This window comes from Triturus cristatus, chromosome 9, assembly GCF_964204655.1.
Source record: "Triturus cristatus chromosome 9, aTriCri1.1, whole genome shotgun sequence".
Classification (NCBI taxonomy): Eukaryota; Metazoa; Chordata; class Amphibia; order Caudata; family Salamandridae; genus Triturus; species Triturus cristatus.
Genome location: NC_140592.1, coordinates 1,147,927,667 through 1,147,951,354, shown reverse-complemented (window position 1 = coordinate 1,147,951,354; position 23,688 = coordinate 1,147,927,667). Strand labels below are relative to the sequence as shown.

Below are 23,688 nucleotides of genomic sequence, written 5' to 3'. Positions count from 1 at the left end.
TCAAATGCAATTCAATGTGAATTTATGCAAACGGCGTTTTTGAAGGAAACATCACTGGCGGCGCACGCAGTGATTCGACAAGCAACCAATATTTGTTGTTGTTGATTGAAATGCATTTAATTTCGCAACCGTGTTCTAAATAGGGTTTATTTGAAAAAAATAAATAATTTAGGAGCATTTAACGCGTACGATATGTTTTGCAAACACCGAATTCCAACTTGCTAAATGACTGTTCCACTGATTTTTTTTCGCACTTTGAAAACAATATACTCAAATACACAGGGTACTTTTGCTAAACTAGGTGTGCTTTGTCGTTTTGCCACACATTTGGGAATTTAATGTGCTACCTATGCGCCGAAAGTCTAGTTTCGTGGCGTTTTCTTCGGATTTTAGATCGTATTTAGTTTACAGCGCTTCCATGTTTGGGGAGGGGTGGTAGCGGGGGGGGGGGGGCGTTTCTTCATCTAGTCGAATTTTCGTTTTATTATTTATTCTTTTCCGTCATTTTTTTGTAATTAAAGCAGATTTCTGATTTACGGAACAACGGTCTGTGCATTTTGCAAGAACTGCACAGTTTAGGATTGCAGGACGGCCTGGCGGTGATTTATTTATACTCCTGTTTAAGTAATATTTATTTTAATGTTTACCCCTCCGAGTTGCACGTGAGTAGAACGCCTTTGCTCGAATGAACAAAACAGCTGTTTGTATCATCCTTTTACGAGCACTAACACATCGTGTGCACTTGTGGTTCGCGGGGTTAAACTCTGTCTCGCACAGAGTACTGGAGCCGGCATCTAGTCGAATTTTCGTTTTATTATTTATTCTTTTCCGTCATTTTTTTTTTTTGTAATTAAAGCAGATTCCTGATTTACGGAACAACGGTCTGTGCATTTTGCAAGAACTGCACAGTTTAGGATTGCAGGACGGCCTGGCGGTGATTTATTTATACTCCTGTTTAAGTAATATTTATTTTAATGTTTACTCCTCCGAGTTACACGTGAGTAGAACGCCTTTGCTCGAATGAACAAAACAGCTGTTTGTAGCATCCTTTTACGTGCACTAACACATCGTGTGCACTTGTGGTTCGCGGGGTTAAACTCTGTCTCGCACAGAGTACTGGAGCCGGCAGCGCCCGTGCCGTCGGTGGGGCGAGGGTACCCCAATAACGCCCCGGAGAGCCGAGGCTCAGGGGCTGACCACAAGCCCCTGCCTTAAACTCCAGTTTAGAGAGACACCGAACATCTTTCTGCCTTTCGAGACGTGTGAAGCGGTCTCACCATCCATGTAGAAATAATGAACTCAACTTTCATTGCAGAAACGAGCGCAGCGTCGGACTGGGACATAAAATAAAAGTGGCCACCGTTGGCGAAGCAGAGAGCAAACCAGTGGCCACATTTCCAAATCAGACCCGTTGTGAACTTGTAACAAGCATTTACAATGCAATGGTCTCGGCATTGGTAAAGTTAGAGCAATGCCAATAGCTCTAACTTTAACAATGCCGAGACCGTTGCATTGTAAATGCTTGTTGTATTTTTGGTGATAGATGTTATCATGTTAATGTTGAGGTCTCTCATATTGCGAGTCGCTTTTAGGGGTTGACGCTGTTGACCCGGTCCCTTGTTTAAGATGAGGAAGGGAATTTGAAAATGATCAGACCAGTCACAGGGTAGGATTTCTCCTATTTGTATGAAGTTGTCTTTGGCAATAATGAGGTCTAGAGTGGCGCCTCTATTGTGAGTCGGCCTTTACAGAGCTATGAGAAATTGAGGTCAGAGAGGAAAGTCTTAAAGGTACGGACAATTGGATCATTTGTGTCATTCCAATGAAGGTTGAAGTCACCGAGGAATATGTGGCAGGGTTGATCCGAACTCGAGCTAATGACCTCCATGATTTGCTCTATGAAGACTAGATTGTCACCAGGAGGGTGGTAGATCGAGAAACTGAAAGCGGGATGAGTGAGAAGGGTCATGGGTGATAACAATAAGCAATCTCATGCATTGAAAGGCATAACCTGATAAAACCAAACATGTATTAAACCCGACCCTACTATTAATACGCACATTTATCACGATCACCGGTGTGGTGAGGGCTTAAAAAAATAATAAAACAGACCCAGTATATAACTTCCTACTTACTGCTGTTTCTTTCCAGAGACTCCAGGTGGCGCTATCCTGAAGGAGAATACCTAAAGAAGAAAGAAATAGGAATCAGAACCCCGTTATATCGTGAGGAAAAAAGACGATCCCATCACCATTCCCACCAACCAAGACACTAAAGACTCATATCTCTCTGATTATAAAACCAATAAAAATCCACCATTCAGAAACTTACACAGCCTCCGTGTCCTCAGATCTACATACGATGTCAGAAGTGGGATCTGGCGATATGGAAGCTGAATGGCAGAGAGCCAACAAAAGCTGGAGAAAGCAATGGAACAGTTCCTGAATGCAGCAGAGTAGGACAAAGAAAGTCTCCATAAAGCAATAACCAACCAAGCCAAATCCCAAGACACGGCCATAGGAAAGCTAGCAGATGTACTCAGGTAATAGCCGGACATACTGCTTTGCCATCAGTGGTGCTACAGAAGAATGTCGGAAGGGGAACACACTGACTTCTTTTTTAACAATTTTGAGCACATGGCACAGGCCGACACATGGCCAAAGACAAGTGGGGACAGTAGCTGGGACCTTTATTATATGGAAACCTACAGACAGCTTATCAAGCGACCAACCCTCAAGGAACGACTCCATATGGAGATTTCAAAAAAAGTATCCTTGAACTTTTAGGGGTTTATGAAGAGACCTATAGGGTAAAGATCCGTCAGCTCAAGGAGGGAACCCAGGAGACCCCTCAGGCCCTATATTATCAGGCCAAAGATATGACTGATCGCTGGCTGAAGCCCCTGTGTGCCTCAAAAGAAGAGATTTTGGAAAAAAAGTATTTAGAACAGTACTTGGCCTTCCTGCACCCTCGTGTCTAAAGATGGGTAGGTCAACATACCCAGTTGACACTGCACAGAGCAGTGGAAATTGCCACTGCCTTTAATCGGGCTCATGACCTTCAGGGGGGACACAAAGAGAAAAGCTGGAGGAATCCAGGACCAGGATCAATGAAACCTCACAGACCAGGGGTGATTAAGAAACCAGAGAATGTGACTCTGTTTCCTGGGCCAGCACCAAGACCTCCCCACCCTGGTCCACAGTGCTTTCAATGTGGTGGGTAGACACATCACTTGGCATTGCCCCCAGAAGGATGAACCCATGGAGGTCAGTGTCATCAAATCATTTTAATATAACCCACCCGAGTCTCAGCCACCTTATCATTGCCACATGATGGTCAACGGTGAACCGGTCATGACTTTAGTCGATACAGAGTGTCTCCAGAGTGTTATGCGGCCAGGAGGGATAACTAAGACCACTGGAACCATGAATATTCAATGTGTACACAGAGATAAAAAGCAATATCTCATGACGGAAGTCCATGTCCAGCATCAAGCAGAGCCTATAGTTCCTTTGCGAGTGGGACTCATACCAAGATTGCCCAAACCGTTAATTCTGGGCAATGATAACCCCAACCTAGAAAGTCTGGTACAGGATACATGGAAAGAAGGGGATTGCTGGTGGAGCACTGCACCCTTCTCGCAAGCTGAGTGTAACGAGTGTCCCACGTCAAAAGACAGAGAAAGTAGGAGACAAAGAAGAGAAGAGGCTATCCCAGAGATGGCTTTATATTGAAGACTGAAAGAGACTTTCCAGCTGCCCAACAAATGGACCCTACTTTTAGGGAAGCCTGGAATCCAGCCACTAAACAAGACTATGGACAAGTAGGATCCTGAGACATGGACTGCTGTGCCGAAAGGGAGGGAGAACCCAACCACATCAGTTAATACTACAAAGTCTCTTCAGAGAAAAAGTGATGTCCCTTGCCCACACCCATTTGTTGGAGGGGCATTTTAGTACAGAGAAGAGAGAGAAGTCCATTCTGGACAGGTTTTGTTGGCTTGGTATATATCAACAGGTTCAGGTTAGGAGTTATGTACTATATGCCAGAAGACCAGCAGTTAACGTCCAAGTAGAGTCCCACTCCTTCCTTTGCCAGTGATAGAGGAACGCTTCACAAACATAGGCATGAACATCATAAAATGCCTTCATGTGGTGGCTGTCGTTAGGACTGGTGTTAGGGGACTATACCATCCGTTATCCCAATGCGGCGGCACTAAGACAACCAAACACCACTAACGTAGCAATTTTCATGGTAAACATCTTTTCAAGGGTTGGGTTCCCAAAGGAGATTTTGACCGACCATGGAACCCCCTTTGTTTCACGACTCATGAGACAGGCGTGCCAGCAATTGTGTGTTAGACAAATTTGTGCTGTGACCTATCACCCTCAAACAGATGGCCTCATTGAGAGCTATAATGCCACATTGAAGTGAACCGTTAAAATTTTATTGGAGTTAGAATCCCGAAAATGGAAATACATGTCACCCCTGGCCCTTTTTGCCATAAGCTGAAAGGTTAAAAAAAGTACTGGGCTTTCACCCTTTGCGCTTCTCTTTGGGCGACAACCTCACTCTCTTGTTGACATGGCTAGAAACAAGAAACCGAGGGGACAGAACCGCTTCTTGACTATGTGACTAGGGGACAAATAAGGAGCATAGTAAGAACTTATATGGAAAATGCTCAGCAGAACCAGAAAACCAAATATGATAAAAAGGCCAGGAAAGGTCCCTAGATGTAGGAGAATACGTATTGTTAATGATGCCCTCATCTGAACATATGCTCCTGGGAAAATGGTAAGGCCCCTATGAGGCAGTGGAAAAGATAATCCTGGTTACTTATCGAATAGAAACTGATTCGAACAAAAAAACAAAACCAATCTACCACAGAACCCTCTTAAAGCAATGGGAGAGTCCATTGCCTGTTTTGATGGGAAGGGTCTTAGAGGAAACTCATTTGCATGTTTAGTGCATAGATACAGACTTTCCGTCCACCTAGCTCATGAGCTGTTAACTCACTGCGATCCCTCCAAAAGGTCTTTTCCCTTGTCCCTGGTCGCACTACCTTATTGGAACACCCCATAGATACACATCCAGGGAAGAAAGTACAATTAAGACCTTATCGTCTCCCCGAAGCACGGCGAGAAATGATAGAGAAAGAGATTAAACACATGCTACAGATGGGGTTCATAGAGGTCTCCATCAGTGAATGGAATTCTCCCATAGTGCTAGTACTGAAACCGGATGGTTCGGTGTGCATTTGTATTGATTTTAGAGGAGTAAACAAAATCTCCAAATTTGATTCCTATCCTCTTCCCCGGGTGGGTAAAATGATCGAGAGATTAGGGGAGGACAAATATATCTCTACGTTAGACCTATGAAAGGGATATTGGCAAGTACCTCAAAGAGAACAAGATAAGGAGAAAACTGTATTTTACAGACCAGAGGGGCTCATTTTACGCTTTTGCCATTTGGGCTACATAGTGCCCCTGCAGTATTCCAATGAATGATGAGCACCGTACTAAAGTCTCACGACAAATATTCGGCTGCGTACATGGATGGCATTGTCATCTACAGCCCTTCTTGGGCATCACACTTGAGTGACCTGTGTACTATGATTCAGGCCTTGGACACTAGTGGTCTAAAGATAAATCCTGCCAAAAACCACTTAGCAGCAAGGAATGCGAAATATCTGGGGTTTCTCTTGGGAGAGGGGCATATTTGGCCTGAATCTGAGAAGATCGCAGCCATTTCCAAAGACCCCATGCCCAAGACCAAAAGGGATCTGCATGCTTTTTTGGGACTCCGCAGACACTACCAATGGTTCATCCCGTGTTTTCACAAATGGCCACTCCCTTAATGGATTTGTTGAAAAATAATACAAAGACGAAACAGGTACTAAAATTCCTTTAGTCACAACAAACAGTAGCCAATCAGAACTTTTGGATTGGGAAAGAAAAGATGCCATGAACATACAGAGGTCACTCGTGAGGAGGACTGTGAGTTTTGAGGAGGAGGGAACCCTCAATGGAGCAGACGAAGAGCTGCGAGACGGAAACAAGCTGGAAGAAGAGGACTCCAACAGCCTCAAAGAGACCCAAGAGATCTGGACCGATGAATGGTGGACGCCACCGGAGAAATGCTGTAGAGCTGCTGCAACTCAGGAGAGTTGCGGCATAGCAGGTGAGTGAAACGGGGGAGGGTGTGGGAAGGGAGTGTTATGATGACGGTATTCTGCAACTTTCGTGTTCACTGCACTGAGGATTCGTTAGCTATATTGGTTATCAGCTGCGGCTCCTCCGCAATGGTGGAGGAGCGTCGCCCCGCTGGCTCAGAGCCAGCAGCTGAAAAATAAAACAATGTTTTATTATTGTTTTATTTTTCAGCTGCTGGCTTGGCCAGCGTGTAGAGGAAGGGGCTGGTCTGGATCATTGGGGGGGGGGGGGAGTGGTAGGTGCACTTTTAAGAGCGCATGTCAGTTTGGCCAGCCGTCCTAGGCCAGCTAAGCTGATAAGCGCACTTAGGTTTCTCCAACCCAGCAGTATTGCACAGCTGAGTCGGAGAAACAGCACAGACTCCCTGTGCCTGAACGAGTATTAATTCAGCCCGCTCAGGCCAATCCCCACGCTGGTCTCATGCTTGAGAGCAGCACAGGGATTGGATGGGGAGTCCATGATGCTGTCCCAGGGATTGCCGAGACTAGGAGCTGGAAGCAGCTGAGCGCGAGGCGGTCGAAAGAACCAGCTAAGTCTTTTAATTTTTTTACATTATTAAACCCCCCGCCGCACACTCCCCCCATACGCTCCCCTGCACCCCCTTCGCGCGGCCCCCTCCACCTGCTCAACCATTCTTAATCTGTGTCAGCCACCACTGTTGTTTATGTTTTACATTTGTGCACTTCTTTACTTTAATAGAGACACTGTAAGTCAGCCACTGAATGTGGGAATGCGACGAGTACTGATTACTTGATCAATTTCCATTTGTTCTGGGAAACTGACAGTGAATCTGAGAAAGGGGCGTTTGTGCCAAACGGAAGTACTGATAACAAATCAACCCACCCAGGTCACCTGAAAACAGGAATACCAGTTATGTTGTTTCATTGAAAGGGGGATGAGGGAGAAGGGTCACAGGTGATAACAAAAAGTAAGCTCATGCATGGAAAAACATAACCCAATAAAACCAAAATGGTATTACGCCTGATTCTACTATTAATCCCCACGTTTATCACGATCACAGATGTGGTGACAGCTGAAAAATAGAACAGACCCAGTATATAACTGTATACCTACCGCAGTTTCTGTCCCAAGACTCTGGGCAGCGCCGTTGAGGGAAAACACCTAAAAGAAGAAATAGGAATCAAAACACCATTAAATCCTGAGGAAAAAGACGAACACATCACCATTCCCACCAACCAAGACACTAAGGACTCATATCTCTCTGATTATAAAACAAATAAAAAACCCCATTCAGAAAAATACACAGCCTTCACGTCCTTAGATCTGGCCTGGCCTCCTACTAGTTAGGTCAGCTGTTCCATAGGAAAAGCATTTTTTGTGTTGCTAATAACTTTGCCATTGTTTGTGGAATCTCCACAATACTTTCCAAAAAGGTGCTTCTTGTTGATTAGTTTGTGCATGGAAAGGTTTGGGGGTGATCCGTAAAGTGGTGGGCCAGAAGAAAAACGGGCCCCAAAACTCAAACTCCCCATGCATTTTCCAAAAACTTCTTTATACAAGACTGCAGCAAAAACTGCTGAACGGAATTGCACCACATTTGGCAGGAAGCTAGATCTTGATCTGCAGATTGTGCTTTTGTGATTTGGTGTAAATTCATTCAGTAGTTTTTGATCAATTAAGGGTAAAAAATATTTGTATATCTGGACGGTTGTGTACGCGAGAGTCTTGTGAGAGTCCTCCGAAGCGCAAATTAAAAAATGGAGCTCTCTGAATGGTCGAGAGACACATTTTTCCCATCAGCCTTCATGCTCTTGTGGGAGCAAGAAACTCATGTGAGTCCTGCAAGAGCGGGTGCTTTGATTGACTGGCTGTTGGAGGTTTTATATATTAAATGGCCGCCATTACTATATATAGTGAAAAACTGCAGGTGCTGAGGAAATGAAGTAAAAGGCTATATAAAGGGGCAGGAGAAAGGCATCCTACCCACCCTAGATTAGGACAGGAGGTCTCTAAGATATAAGTACTGTCAAGCCCTCTTTGGCCAGCTCATTGACAGTGCACACTCGTCCAAATACTAAGGGGCATATTTACGAAACTGTTACACACTGCAGCAAGTCACCTTGCTGTGCTGCACTGCGTGACAGGGAAAGGGCAGGAATGTGCAGTATTTAAGTCAATATGGTGCATTTTTGCCTTTTCCTCTGCGTTAAAAGAACAATTGATGGACAGAATGTTAATTAATGTGCAACATTCACCCCAGTACAAAGATCAGGGCCTATAGCCATAGTTCTTGGCTCCCCACACCATTCCAGTTTAAACCCAGCTCCAACTGCCCAGCCAGGTCCTCCCTAGACCTGAAACAAGTTTCCTGGGACTGGTTTCTGGGTTTCACCCCTCATCAGCCAGGCTAATTTTACTCCAGTGGCATGGAGAGCACAGGACCCACGTTTGGCATACCTGTCCCACTCTGGGTGACAAATGCAAAAAGAGCAATTGATGGACAGAATATTGAACAATGTCAAACATTCACCCCAGTACAGAGATCTTGCTCCCCATGCCATTCCAGCTTAAACCCAGCCATATGCAAATCAGTCTTGACCCTGCTCCCCTTGGAAACAGACCAGCCAGAACTGCCAGGCCAGGTCCTCCCTGGACCAGAAACAAGCATCCTGGGACTGGTTTCAGGGTTTCACCCCGCATCAGCCAGGCTTGCTTGACTCCAGTGGCATGCAGGGAGGCTAGCTTGCATCCCGTGGCATGGAGAGCACGGGACCCACACCTGGGCATACCCGTCCCACTTGGTGTGACAAATGCAAAAAGAACAATTGATTGACAGAATGTTGAATAAAGTCAAACATTCACCCCAGTACAGAGATCTGGGCCTAAAGCCATTGTTGTTTTGCTCTCAGTGCCATTTCAGTTAAAACCCAGCCATATGCAAATCAGTCTTGACCCTGCTCCCCATGGGAACAGTCCAACCTCAATTGCTCGGCCAGGTCCTCCCTGGACCGGAAACAAGCATCCTGGGATCGGTTTCTGGGTTTCACCCCTCATCAACCAGGCTCGCTTGACTCCAGTGGAATAGAGAGCACAGGACCCAACTCCATAATTTGTTGCTTTAGCATTTTTGCCCTAAGTGGGATGGGTATGTCTAGACGTGGGTCCCTTGCTCGCTGCGCCACTGGATTCAAGCTAGCCTGGCTCATGAGGGGCGAAACGTGCTTATTTCTGGTCCAGTGAGGACCTGGCTTGGTGTGCACTGGTGCCCTTTTGGCAGCCTAGCACCAGCGCAGGCACCCTTGCAACATGGTGCAAGGGTGCCTCCTTTGCATTCAGAATTATTATTTTGGTGCAGGAAGGCATACCTTCCTGCACAAAAACGATCTCCTGAGGCATATTCCTTTTTCCTAGGAAGAGGAAGTAACAAGGAGAAATAAAGACATTTCTCCTTGTTACGCCACACCTGGGAAGGCGTATCTTTTTGGCACATTCCCAGGTTTACCAATTCAGGTAAATTTGGGAATGCGTCAAAATCTATGGGAGTTGCATGGGAAAACCCACACAATGCCCATGGAACGCCTTCTCAGGGCAGAGTAAGAGAATGCAGCTATCTGTGCTAAGTTGCTTGACTCCAGATCTATGGAGCCACTTAGGGCCACGGAAAGTGGTCTTGCGTGGCCTCATAAATCTCACTTGAGGTTTTCGTCGCAATTGTACCACATTGCGTGGTGCAAACTTGGTCAAAAATATGGCCCTCAATGTGTTTTCTTCTAATATTCAAGGTTAATGATGTGTGTTTACAATATTTTAACAAAGCAGCAGCTCACTAATATAACCGCAAATAATCTCTGTAACATCCTTCCATTTCTCATATGTGAGGTCCTGTTTTGATCTAAAAGAACTTCTATGGAGGTTGCATGAAACATAAACACAACATTTCTCTGTCTGTAATAGATTCTCACACATCACTCACATTGAAAATAAAGATGATAAAGAATGGTAGGGCAAGGTGGAAAATTATGTAGAAATGCAGCTGATCATAAAGAATTTGACAAAGGAGTGGTCAAAATTAGGAGATCGTGTAAATAGTTTGATGAACTATAAGAATGTGTGGTCAGGATTGTCATGCCAAGAGGGAATTGTAAGAAGAGGAGACAAATTATTTGTACCAGTGAAGTTAAGAGGAAGGATTTTGGAAATTTTGCATGAGGGTCATGGAGGAATGTCAAGGATGAAGAGGAAGGTGAGGGAAGATTTTTGCTGGTCGTGGTACACTGTGAAGTGGAAAGATTTGCAAAAAAAGTGTAAGTTGTGCAAGTAGTGATAAAATGCATACGGTTAAAGAAACTCATGTGGTGCCGTGTCTTTTTTGGGCAAACCACAGCAAAAAGTTGCGATGGATATTTGTGGAACATTTGAGTTTAACAACTGTTGCAAGAAATTTGCCATTGTGATGGTGGATTATTACTCTGACTGGCCCGCAGTGAGTGTGGTAAGGGAGGTAAAATCTCATATAGTAATGGAATTTTGTGAGGAGGTATGGAGAAGGGAAGGTTACACAGAGGAAGTGTTAACAGACAATGGTCACTAATAAGTATCAGAGGAATTTGAAGTGTACCTGACGCATTGTAGGGTGAGACACGTAAGGACTGCTATTGGACATCCACATGAGAATGGCCTAGTTGAAAGGTTTAATAGGGTATTTAGAGTAAATATACAATTGCCTGTGCAAAATGGGTTGGCTTGGAAGATGGAAATAAGACGATTGTGGAGCTATTGTACCACTCCACTTTCCACTACAATGGAAGGACTTTTTGAGTTATTTAAAGAGGGACACCTAGTACCAAAGCTGTACCAAGTTGGATGGGTAAAACAGGAAGGAAAGGGATAAATTAGGAAGGTTTGTTGAGTAGAGTGCAGAAAAAACAGGCTAAGTATGCAAAAGTAAAAGCGGTAGTGAGAACCAGTGTGGAGATTTAGTGAGGACCAAGTTGTTGGGAAGTACTATGAAGGGATTGTCTAAGTGGTCTTTGCCGAAGTGGGTTGTGAGTGCAAAGAGATACAGTGTAAATTTGGAAGATGGTAAGAGATAGAATATGAGAAGGGTAGTCAAATGTAATGAGGCGGAAGTGAGAAAATGGATGGGTGACAGTGACAAGGGTGAGAAAGAAAGAGAGAGTCAGGTGGATAAGAAGATAATGAAAGAAAAGGATGACATTGATGTGAGGATGAGTGGGAGGAAAATAAAGGTGCCAGAATACTTAAAAGAGTATTTGTTAGTGTAGAAGAAAATAAAAAAGGAAACAATGTATAGCAAAAGATTGTCTACTGAAATGTTACTTATTGAAATCTTATTGTATAAAGTATTGTATAGTTGGTATATTGTTAGTGTTAAGTTTACAAGGAACATGTGTTGTGTTACAAATTTGGGGTTAGCAATATTGGGAAGGGGGGGGGTGTTGCATATAAATGTATTATAAATATGATAAGTAGGTAACCTGTAGCCTAGCAGCTACTGCTGGGTTATGACATAGCATGTAGACTATAGCTTGTTGAAGTGGTTTGAAATATTGTACTGGCAGTTGCAAGGTTGATTTTGCTAGGGCTGGTCAATCGAGTAATCTGGTGAAGTGTGGTTCTTCAGTTTTTGCATTCTCAGATTGCATGCAATCTAAAAAAAGCCTCATCTATAATAACAGGAAAATTGAATTTGCCTTAAAAGTTGGAGTTACTGCCTGTCCATTTGTTTTTCAAATGACCCTCTACTTACTTTCCATCCTCTGCAAGCCTCCTCTCTGTATGCACAGCTTGCTCTAAATCACATGCATTTTTGCATCAATCTCTATTATGTATTTCTGTAAATTCTCCACCTCATTTCAAATATCACCACCTATCCTTTAAAAAATCATATCCCTGCAACCTAAGAGTAACTAATCCTCTGTTGCTCATCTATAAATACAGCCAACCAAGTGCCTGAACAGACATACCACCTCTTTAACTGAAAATCACTCCTAACTTCTAATAATTTAAAATACCACATAGAAACTAGAGTAAATGCATGGAATGGTTTCTTTAGGAGGACAAGACTAATCCTAATACCATTGGGGGAAAAAGCTAACCTTTGGTTCCTGAGCAGCACACTGCCTGCCATAAAGTATTTTATTGCCTCGTTAAAGGCAGTAAGTGCTATATAATACAAATGCGATAGAATATATAACCATCCTGGCTCACACTAATGCTTATACCATAACACTCAGGGGTCAGCAGTCAAATGTAGTTCATACTAGCAGTACAATAATTCTATTACAGGACCGGAGACTTCGGATTATGCTTTCTCTTTCTTTACTGCAAAATAACAGCAGCCAATAAGAACGTTTTTAACATATATTGAAAAACTACAATCCCAGAATGCTTAGAGTAACCACAACAATAACCATAGAGACTAGCCCTACAAATGACTCTCTTGCTATGAGCACTTCCTCTTTCTTTGCTGCTCGCAGCTAAGATAAGTGCTCGGATTTTTTCATTGTCCGATTTCTCATTGCTTGATTTTATTTCTCTTGCTGTTATTGTTTGATTTGATTGTCATATGCGCAAACATATTACCCTATTTGCTTCAAGATTGTCTGGTTGTATCGCGACTTGGCTGCAGCATGCAGCGCGTGTGTCGCATGGTGCTCAGATGGTGGCGAGCGCTTCTCTGACACGTCTCGCCCCCATCTGAATGCTTTTGCCCCTGTTTTTGCAGCCCTCACTTACCGCATACTTCTGAAGCGGTTCGAGGTGCCTTCCCTTATACGGGCCCGCGTTTAACTTGAGCCTGACATCGCGTCGCCCAATTGGGCTGGGTTTGGGCTTCTTTTGGGCTACGCGATGCCCAACTTCGTTCCTCCTCGCTCCGCGTGCTTTTTACATTGCGGATTGGACCGCTGGTTGTTTCTTCCTTCCCTCTGCCTGACGCCTGCTCCTGGGCTGAATAATAAGGACAGACCAAGCCGAGTGCAGGCTTGTATAAAGATTGGCTCATTGACACCCTCTAGTGGGCTGGAATAATTTGATTACAGCTTTGCTGAGGAGCGGTAAAAGTTTTTTCTCCTTGCACGAGGGTTGCTCCCCCTTGACCAATTCCACTGGAATTCTTACCCTTGGCAATTACTTGTCTAATTTGCAATGTAATATCTAGCGATGGAAGACTGGGTCTATCTTGAGGAGGATTAGTATGGGTATTATGAGGAAGAGCATGGTCCTCTTCTGAAAGACAACCTGGACAATCCGTCAATAAGGTGGTTGAGGTGGCGGCTCCCCAGAGAGTAAACAAAGCACTTGCAGATGCCCTTAAACCTATCACTGCTCAACTTGAGACCTTTGCCAAGAGACATGGGCTGTATCCTCAGGGGTCGTCCGCCGGTTCCTCGGGGGGGAAAAGCTGCGTCCAAAGCCAAGGCGTCGAACTGGCTGCATGCGCAGTCCTTAACTAAACTACCTCCACCTTCATCCGGGGAACACCAGTACACTGGGATCCCAGACCCTGTTCCGACGTCCTCTAAGAAGGTTTACGTCACCGACACTGACACAGACACGGATTCTACAGGGCATACAACATCTCCCAAGATGAAGAAGGCTAAACGGGTGTCTAGCGACTCCCAGTCAACTTCCCTTTATCAGATAGCCACTCCCTTTGACTTCAATCTGCAGGCCATTGTCCACCCGAGATCCTCGGATTGGGTGCCTCCGCCGGAGTTGGCGTACTACTTGCACCAGCACCTGAGAAGCAGTTTTGACAGAGAGGTTCGGAACAGGTTGAGGTCCGAATTCCCCTGTCAGGACGTTCTGGACAAGGTGGCGGATACGCCCGACATAGATCCCAATATGCTAATCTTTTTAAAGAAATTTGCTAAGGACCCCAAGAAGGGCATTGACCGTGCCTGGCGCGGGTGCCAGGGTAACCTCTTAGATACTACTGGCCCCTTAGCGAAGATTCTAGAAATGGCCTTAGTGGCCAAAGACACTGGTGCACCTATTGATCCGGACATCCTAGCGGGATAGACACAGCGCACCATCTGTTTCCTAGGAAACGCAAACTGTGCCATTTCCACCAAACGCAGGAAGTCCCTTCTCAGGCGGATGGACACTAACCTGACCGAGTTGGCCTCTGCGAAGACAGGTCCCTTGGCGGAAGGATTGCTCTTTGGGGAGAGGTTTGTCAAGGACGTTTTCAAATACGTCGGGACCTTCACCTCTCTAGACAAGGCCCAATCTAACATCAAGCATGTGTTCCAAGCAGGCCTTTTTGGTCGGGCCGGGCGAGGCAGGGGCTGCTCGCCAGGCCGCCAGTATTACCAGGGCCCTCCAAGAGGAAGATACGGCCAGGGTAGAGGAGACTATCAGGACACAATCTGAGGCGGCACGTTCTACCCCACCAGATGCTTTAATTGTCGCCGGCACCACTGTGGAGGACAGAGGGGGAACTTCCAACCCCAAATTACAGCAGGTAAGACTAATGTTTCTATCTCTATGTCCTCTGGGGGGTCGCATTCAACACTTCCTTCACAATTGGTCAGTCATTACTCAGGATGTTTGGGTATTACAGACGGTGCAAGGGCTCTGCATAGATTTCTTTCAAACATCTACGCAGAGTGTTCTTTTCCCTCCTCTATTTTTTCCCAACAAGACGGACTTTTTATAGATCGACAAATAGAAGACTTACTGCAGAAACACGTGGTAGCCTATTGCGACGACAAACCTGTTGGTTTCTGCAGCAACGTCTTCCTAGTCCAGAAGAGAGGTGGGGGTTTCAGGCTAGTTCTAAACCTGTAAGACTTAAACTTTTTTGTCCTATACTGACATTTCAAGATGGAGGGGATCCATCTTTTGACGGACATTTTGAGACAGGGGGACTGGATGGTCTGCCTAGATCTCAAAGATGCATACCTGATGGTCCCAATCTTTCCCCTTCACCGGCGGTTCCTCCAGTTCCAATGGCGAGGCAGGCATCTGGAATGGTTCTACCTTTCGGTCTTTTCTCTGCTCCTTGGTGCTTCACCAAGTTATTGAAACCGGTAGTTGCACATCTCCGAGAGCAGGGTATTCGTTTGATAATTTACCTAGGCGATATTTTGATAATGGCTCCCTCTGTATCCCTAGCAAATCAACATATACAGATGAAATGACACTGTTGGAGAGTCTGGGCTTTGTAATAAACAAGTCCAAATCTATTCTGGTTCCAGCGCAGTCACTGGAGTTCTGTAATCAACTCTCAGACCGCCCAGTTCCAGCTGCCCAAACAGAAACTGAGAGATCTGAAGAAGGAATTGCGGAAGACTCTAGAAACGCAACATATGTCCTTACAGGTGATTGCGCGGTTAGTAGGCCTGTTAGCCTCATCCATACAAGCAATCTTTCCGGGCCCGTTGCATTACCGGGCCCTTCAGCATCTCTAAATCCGGCATCTCTAAAAGGGTCTCCGTACTCGGACCAGGTTCCGTTCACAGACGAAGTCCGAGAAGAGATCAATTGGTGGTTAGCCCATGTAGATGCTTGGAACGGTCGAGAAATCTTCGGCTCCCGCCCAGAGATAGTCAAAGAATCCGACACCATCCGCTCAGGTTGGAGTGCTCGTTGCGGGGAGATTACCACGGGGGGCAGATGGTCTCTCCAGGAGTTGGACTTACACATCAATTGCCTCGAGATCCTGGCGGGATCATTTGCAATTCGCACGCTCTCTCCCAGGAAGGTATCATGTTGCATACTCTTATGGACGGACAACATCTCCGCGGTGAGATATATAAACAAACTGGGGGGCACCAGGTCTCCGATGTTGGCGGAGATCGCCAAGGACTTTTGGCATTACTGCCTAGCTCACCAAATCTCGGTGATAGCGGAATACCTTCCGGGTCGAGACAATGCAATAGCGGTTTGGAACTCCCGTCATTTGAAAGATTACAGTAACTGGAAACTTCATCCATCACTCTTCTAAATGACTCAGTCAATTTGGGGTCCATGCCACATAGACCTTTTTGCCTCCAGGCTGAATTGTCAGTTCGAGTAATTTTTCAGTTGGAGGCCAGATCCTCTTGCGAGAGCAACGGATGCCTTCACGCAGGACTGGTCCAATAATCTCATTAATGCGTTTCCCCCTTTTGTTTTGATACCCAGGGTTGCGAACCACATTGTTCTGCAGACAGCAGAGATTGTTCCGATCACACCGGTCTGGAAGTCCCAGCCTTGGTTTCCAGTCCTGCTGGAGCTGATGTGCGACTTCTCTCTCTGTCTTCCGTGCTTCCCGATGATGCTCCAGGGTCCTCAGGGAGAATTACACCCTCTGATTCTCATGGGGCAGCTGTCCCTGATGGCCTGGAGGCTTTCCGGCAACAATGGTCGCTGCCAGGAATTTCGGAGGAGGCTTTAGGCCTGGGCACCCTCGACCAGGAAATTATATTGTTTCGCATGGAAAGCGTGGTTGGGTTGGTGCCTGGAGGAGCACCTGGATCCCGTGGAGGCAGACCTCTCCCAAATTGTAAATTTCCTTTCCAAGAAGGCCGCAGATGGTTTATAATATAGGTCAGGTAACAATTTCCGATTGGCCTTCTCTGCTGGATATGCACACATAGATGGGAGACTGGTAGGTATGCACCCGGTGGTTTGTAAGCTTTTAAAAGGAATACGTGTGGCAAATCCACCTCAGGCTAAGTATTCTTCTTTATGGGATGTGTGTAAAGTGCTAAATTTGTTTGAGAATTAACCTAGTAATGAGATACTCTCAAGGAAACAATTGTCTGCTAAGCTAGCCATGCTTCTCTGTTTATCAGCATGTCGACGTGTCTCTGAGTTTTGGATTTAGAGGGTAGGATATTTTCTCCTTAGGCAGTGTCTTTTGTGATTACAGCTCGAACTAAAACTTTTTCCAAGTCCATTAATTACAATGCTTTTCCATTGAATGATAAACAGTGTGTGGTAAAATGTCTCAAGGTATATGAGGACTGTACCCGACCTATTAGACCTGTCGGTTGTTCAAGATTACTGATTGCTTTACAGAAAACTTTTAGGCCTGTTACCTCTGGTACATTTGCCAGGTGGCTCAGATATGTGATGTCAGAGGCAGGCATTGACACAGAATTATTTGGAGCGCACTCCGTGAGAGGTGCTATGGCCTCCAAATCTTTTATGTTAGGTACCAGTATACATGATATAATGAGAGCAGCTGATTGGTCCAGCTCTACATTCAAGCAGTTTTACTATAAACCTGTGGACGATGTTGCTTCTGTGGTTCTAGATAAGCGTTAAACTAGCATTATCCAAAGCCTCCAGTCCTGTAATAGAATAAAAAAATTGCTAGCATTCGCGCCAAGATTTTTCAATTCTATTAAGGACACGGAGGCGAGGATTATCCCGCCCAAGGTGCAGTTATTGCTGATAACTGTCATGTTTTACCCTCCCTGAGACAAAGGTTTATTCTCAGTTATTACGAGTACAATTTCTATTTCAGGTGCAAGGTAGAAAGGCGAATGAACAATCGCTTTGGTCGTCTGGGAAGGCGTATTCTACGGTCTTCATCAACGAGGCCTGCAAACCTGTTTACAGCGTTCTTGTTGCTGTTTTGACAAATTTCTTGGGGTTGATTGGACTATGGGCTATTGAACCTTGGACACTGCTCGTTGGGCAAAGAAAGAGGAAGTGCTCATGGGAAGAGAGTCATTTATAGGGCTAGTCTCTATGGTTATTGTTGTGGTTACTCTAAGCATTCTGGGATTGTAGTTTTTCAATATATGTTAAAAATGTTCTTACTGGCTGCTGTTATTTTGCAGTAAAGAAAGAGAAAGCATAATCCTTGCCTCTGTGCCCTTAATAAGAATTGAGTACTTTAGGACACAAATTACATACAATGACCACTTTTTGACAGCTCACAATGGCAGTCAAAAACTGCGCGCCTCTCAACTTTCACACCTCTCATTTACCACACTGCTAAGCACTGCATCCTATACAACAGGATAACCACATGTTGGTGGTCAACAAATACTATCCATACACTGGATCAATACAAAGACAACACACTTCGAAGCCCACACCTGACATGTTGGAGCGTGCTACCCAAGTAGACAAGCACTTCAGCGTGCCATAGAGGACTAGTAAGCACTATATAAAATGTTGCAATACAATACAATAGACATATTACGCATACAGAAACCGTGGCTTCTATGTCACTGATTGCCAACCATGGGAGTTCTTTGATGCAGTACTTCATTCATGGCGAGGAAATGTATTGTTTTACTCTAGAAAGCAGTCTTTCTTTTGTTGTCCCTGACTACAGTTTTAAGGCACCAGCGATAGTCCTTCTTTATGTTCTATGATAACTGTCACTCGATCTGGCATTCTGATTGGCGGTCCTTCTTTTATGTCAAGGGCGCTTGTTTTTTCTTTTCAAACAGTAGTCCCTTTCCTATTTCCACGGCGCCAGCTGTTGTCTTGAGCTAGTGGATGTTGTGAAAGCTGGCTTCCTCCGTGAAAGCAGCTGTCTTGGTTTGGGAGGGCGGAGTTGGGAAAGGAGGAAGAGGCGCCAGCTGACATCTAGGGGTACTTAGCTCCCTCGCCGGTGGAGACTTAGTCGCCAATCACTGGTTCATCATGCATGACGCTTTCGATCCGGTCCCCATCCTAGAGAAACTGCCGCTGCAGATAGAATGTATGGCAGCCTGGGGTAAGTTAAACGGAGCCCGTGGTAAAGGGGTGAATGGAGCTCGTGGAGGAGGTTGTTAGGGGGTAGTGTTGGAAGAGTAAGAACAGCGTGTAAGGTTTATGTAGGGCTTTGGGAGAATCATGAGGCCGAGGAGCATAGGAGTTTATGTTGGTGAAGGACAGCCGCAGGTAAGTGAGGATTCAGGAGACCAAACTCAAAGTGACGACCATTTTATCACGCACACAGTTTCCTCTTCTGGATTTTTGCCTGACACGCACCAGTTGTACTGAAACGTATTATACGGATTTAAAATCATTTACCATACACGTTTGCATTAGCTTGAGTGTCACTGTAGCAGGAAAAGCAGTTCATAGTAAAATAAGAGAGACTCGGGATAGGCTGCGGTTCCAAACAACTGGCATCTGACACTTCATTACAGACTGTACCAGCTATGGCAGAGCCATTCGGACTGGCTATAATGCACTAACCAATTCAAATAATATTTCTGCATATCTGTCTGTCAAAACACGTTAATGTCCATTTTTTACAATACGGCTCTTCACGTTTACAACGAGCGTGTAGCAGGTAAACGTGTAGGAAGCCAGTGATGTTTTTCTGTGAGATACTCAAGAGCTTTCCTCAGTATTATGTACATTCATCTATTACGGAAGCATATTACATTTCATTTTGATCGCAGGGCATTCTAAAGGTCTCTTGTGGTATCCTTTGCCAGCTGCCTTTCATTGAAAGGATCAGCCTAGCATATAAGCTGTTACTTGTGGCTGATCATGATATTGTGTCTTATGTGTGTAAAGTTTCTTGTTCTGTGTGTCTTACTCTTTCAGCATGGAATCAGCGAGTCAGTTAGTTTTCAATACGTTGAACTTGAGTTCCTGGGTTGACATTTTGTGCTGCTACCTGGGTCTAGTCGTCATTCGGGGGCTTGCTGATTTAGATTCAGCACTGGGAAAAAGTTTAAAATTGATCTTCTCTTGGAACTGGAAGTTACTAAAGCAGGGATCTTTCAACCTTTTCTGTAGTGAGAGCTACTACTGGTCAGTGAAAATCATCATGAGCTACTGAAGGCTAAGCAATTTGCGTAATGTTACCAGACACCCTCTCATGCCCAGCTCTATTGATTTTAAGCCTAACTTCCATAGAACCAGATACTATTTTTTAACAAAACGCTTTGACTAGGGGCCCTATGAAAGGAATGCCATGTGTGTCAGTGAGTGTGTGGTATTTTTGGGGATGTATGAACATGTGTGCGTATGAATAGGATGAATGTGTATAGGTGACTAAGAGTCTGTCGTATGTACTTGTGGCATTGGAATACCTTTCATCATATGTTGCACAGTTACATGTATAATACAAACCTATAATCATTTTTTAAGTGGGAGAAATTTAAAGTGCAGAAAATAGTACTGCAAAAATGTTCATGATATTGCACATTTTTTCTGTAGTTAAAATGCCTCCCACTTAAAATAATGGCTGTATTTTTCAATTATAAATATGGCATAGTGTCTACCAGCCACTAGGAGCAAGATTACTGCTGTGTGTAAAGGCGACACTTTTAAATGGGAGAAAATTAAACTGAAGCGTTAACTTTGTTTATATGGATTTCATTATACCAGTCATTGAAATGTAAATCCCCTTTCCAAGTGCCACATTTAGAAACGCAAGGCATCTTGTTCCCAGTAGCCTGTAGACAAGGTGCCATATTTATAACAGAAAAATGCAGCCATTTTTAGGTCTCGCCTGACCCAGCGCATGCACTGGTCTGGCGAGACATTTTGTGAGGGCTCCAAAAAGTGCTACCAGGCCAGTCTAGACCTACAGTGCATGTGCGCGCCCGCGTGCGCCGCGCTTGACGCGAGTACTTTCACCTTCACGGCCGCTTTGATGTTTGATCGCTATCACTTTCGAGGCCGTATGGCCGCTTGCCATAGCCAATAGGTCTCGCTTTTGGGAGCTTATTAGTATTTAGTTATGCAACTGTTGCATGGCTAAACACTTATAAGGTCCTAAAGGCGAGACCTATTGGCTATGCCAATGCTTGTTTTTAAACGGGATTAATGTATTGGTGAGAACTTGCTTCATAAAACATTAGGATGTAATTGGCATAATTGAAAGTGGAGAAAAACATTAAGACTTAATGTTTCATGGAAATATTTTTCTTCACTTTAAATCTCTCACATTTCAAAACAAGCATTTGCAATGCAAATTGGTCTCGCATTTGTTAGAGTTAGAGGTATTGGCGTTGTAAATGATAATGTCTTTTATCCATGTGTTTTGGATTGGAGTGGAATGGATGTGTTTGGAGTGGAATGATGTAGGTTGGTTTGGAATTGTTAGCTGTGGAATTGTGAGTTTTGGAATTGTGTGGGGTCGTGTGGATTTGTGTAGTGGAATTATGTGATGTGTAGTGGAAATATGTGGATAGTAATTGTGTGGTATTGAGTGTATTGGAATTGTGTGGAGTGGAAAAAGTAAGCTAACCGAATTGCACTAAAGATATGGGTTCATTATGTAAATTAGGCCATAACAAATTCCTACCATTGTCTACCTGGCATTGACTTTCCAAATGTGACATGTGCACCCGTACAATAATTCACTATAACTGAACCTGCATGTTACACCCACAGGCACTGATACATTCCTTGTAACTATGTAGTCTTGTATAATATGCGGAGGATAGTAAGCAGTGTGTAAGTGTCCCAGCTGAGCTACCTGCAATAGAAAAATAAAGCATAAACAAAGCGTTGACATACTCATTTGAATGGCGACGTAAATCGAGCTAACTTGCTCCGTTGCATGGCTTAGTGAACAAGCGCCTGATTCTGGAGCCAGGCGCTTTCAGTTGTGCTTCCCTGGTAAAAGGCTACTGCAGAACCCGTTTAAACTTACTTTTGGTTGCAGAGATCAGCTTGTTGCCATCTTTCAGCAGTTTCAGATTGCTATATGTGACATTTTCATATTTCCATGTTATGAGTGATATCTTAATGACTAGCAGTGACACTTTCTAGTGAGCAAAATCTACCAATGAAGACTAGGGAAACATAAATTTCAGCCATTACACCAATTTGAGCAACAAAAATCCTCTAAGAAAGTCTTTTAAGTGCTGCAAAAATGAAAGGGTGTTAACTTAGTGTAGCCGCCATTTCAAGCAGGACTTTAGCTTCGCTCCCAAAAGTCAGCATATTATGCGGTAAAAGTAATCAGTATTCCATATTTTGAGATACGAGGTTTGCTTAGTAAAGAAAGAATGGTTTTATTTATGTGTTACAAAACATTTGGGATTGTGTGGCTTTCTTCTTTGACATGTTCCCGAGCCAAAACTTCACGAGTTAAAATGATATATTTTTATTCTGCACTCAGTGAAAGGAATAGTACTTCATGTGAACAGAATTATCAGAATTTTGTAACAAAGATTTATGGGGGTACTGCCGTACTACCCTCACCCCTACTGTCAGCGCCAATACTGGGGCTGTGTAGATTGTACCCTGCGTTCGGGTGTGTGAGATCTCAACATCTAATGAGTGTTCAGGGGATTGGGGGAGGCAATACTTCCCACCCAAATACCTTCCTTCCCTGGGGCGGAGAGCTCTTGTCGAAGGGTGGCTGCAGTAGAGATGCCAGAGCGGATCTCAGCTGCTATAGAATAAATCAATTATATAGAGTCACTGTAGCTGAGCTCCGCTGCCGAGGCACCATTCCAGTGCAGCTGGAGGAGACCAGCAGTGAACTATAGGCTAAGAATGACGCATGTTTAGCTTTAAATTAAATATATTGAGAATGAGACCTGAGTGAGTGTGAGCCACGGCCACGACGAGTCTCAGGCAGCTGGTCTCAGTGGCAGCTGAGCGGAGCGCTGCACAGAGGACAGCAGTGATAAGTCATCTTAGTTAGTTGCAACCAGACTTTTACTATCTTTTTGTTGTCACTTACGTTCCTGACAGGTAAACTGGCTGCAGTCTCATATCTTGTGCTGCGTGAGCAATGCCCTCAGCTCTGGGCACCCAATGCTGCCCCCACCGCTGAAAAATTCAAGCACTCCAATGCCACTGAGCCTCAGTGGCCCTTGGTGAGATTAACAAACCGATGAAGGCTCTAAATTCTCAGCCTGATTCTTATTGTTGACGCTTACCGCCAGCCCGTAGTAAATGGTTACCATCGCATCCTATATCCGCTCTGCTCAGAGCAGTGAGCTAAACTCAGGCAGACGCTCTACATTAGTTATGCTTAAAAAAGTGGGTTAGTACAGACTTGAGTGTCAGTGATTGTAACCTAAGCAACAAGTTTCCAGCAGCCGTCCGCTCACGGGGCACCATCTGCATGATGAAAGGCACAGGCAGCACTGCGACGAACGGCAGGCTGCTTGTGCCAAACGAAACTTATTGGCATAACTACCGCTCGAGATTGCGTCATGGGAACCCGACCACTAGTGCTAGTGACTTCAGTCCTCCTGCCTCGCCGTAATGACACAATGTTGCAGTCACGTGACACCAGGTCACTGGGACAGCAGCAGCCTTGGCACCGAAGCAGTCCCATCGCCCGGCCTCCACCACGTCCCCAAAATAACATCGGCCTTGCAGATTCCCGGGCGGCCCGCGAGCCGTGTGCAGCGCTAAAGATACATTTAAACAAGCGCTGCGAGCGGTAAATTTCAGCAAGGGGCGACGCAGGTACACCGGTCTCTGCCATCAGCTCTTCAGCGTTATGGCGAGGGCATGGGAGACTACCTGCACAGCCCTCCGTTCCTCTCCATGTGGCTCCGCTGCACTGCAATGCAAGTACAAGCTGGAGCCCGTGATTGATTGAACTGGAGGGGGAGGGTGAACA

General features: G+C 44.9%; 1 protein-coding gene across 1 annotated transcript in view; it reads left to right on the top strand.

Moving 5' to 3' along the window:
• The first annotated feature begins 18,596 nt into the window (after positions 1 to 18,596).
• Positions 18,597 to 23,688, top strand: part of VPS39 (VPS39 subunit of HOPS complex) — a 341,156-nt gene continuing 336,064 nt past the window's right edge. The window contains exon 1 of the mRNA XM_085627090.1: positions 18,597 to 18,867. Coding sequence (XP_085483216.1) covers positions 18,795 to 18,867 — 73 coding nt within the window. The 5' untranslated portion in view covers positions 18,597 to 18,794. The remainder of the gene's footprint in view (positions 18,868 to 23,688) is intronic.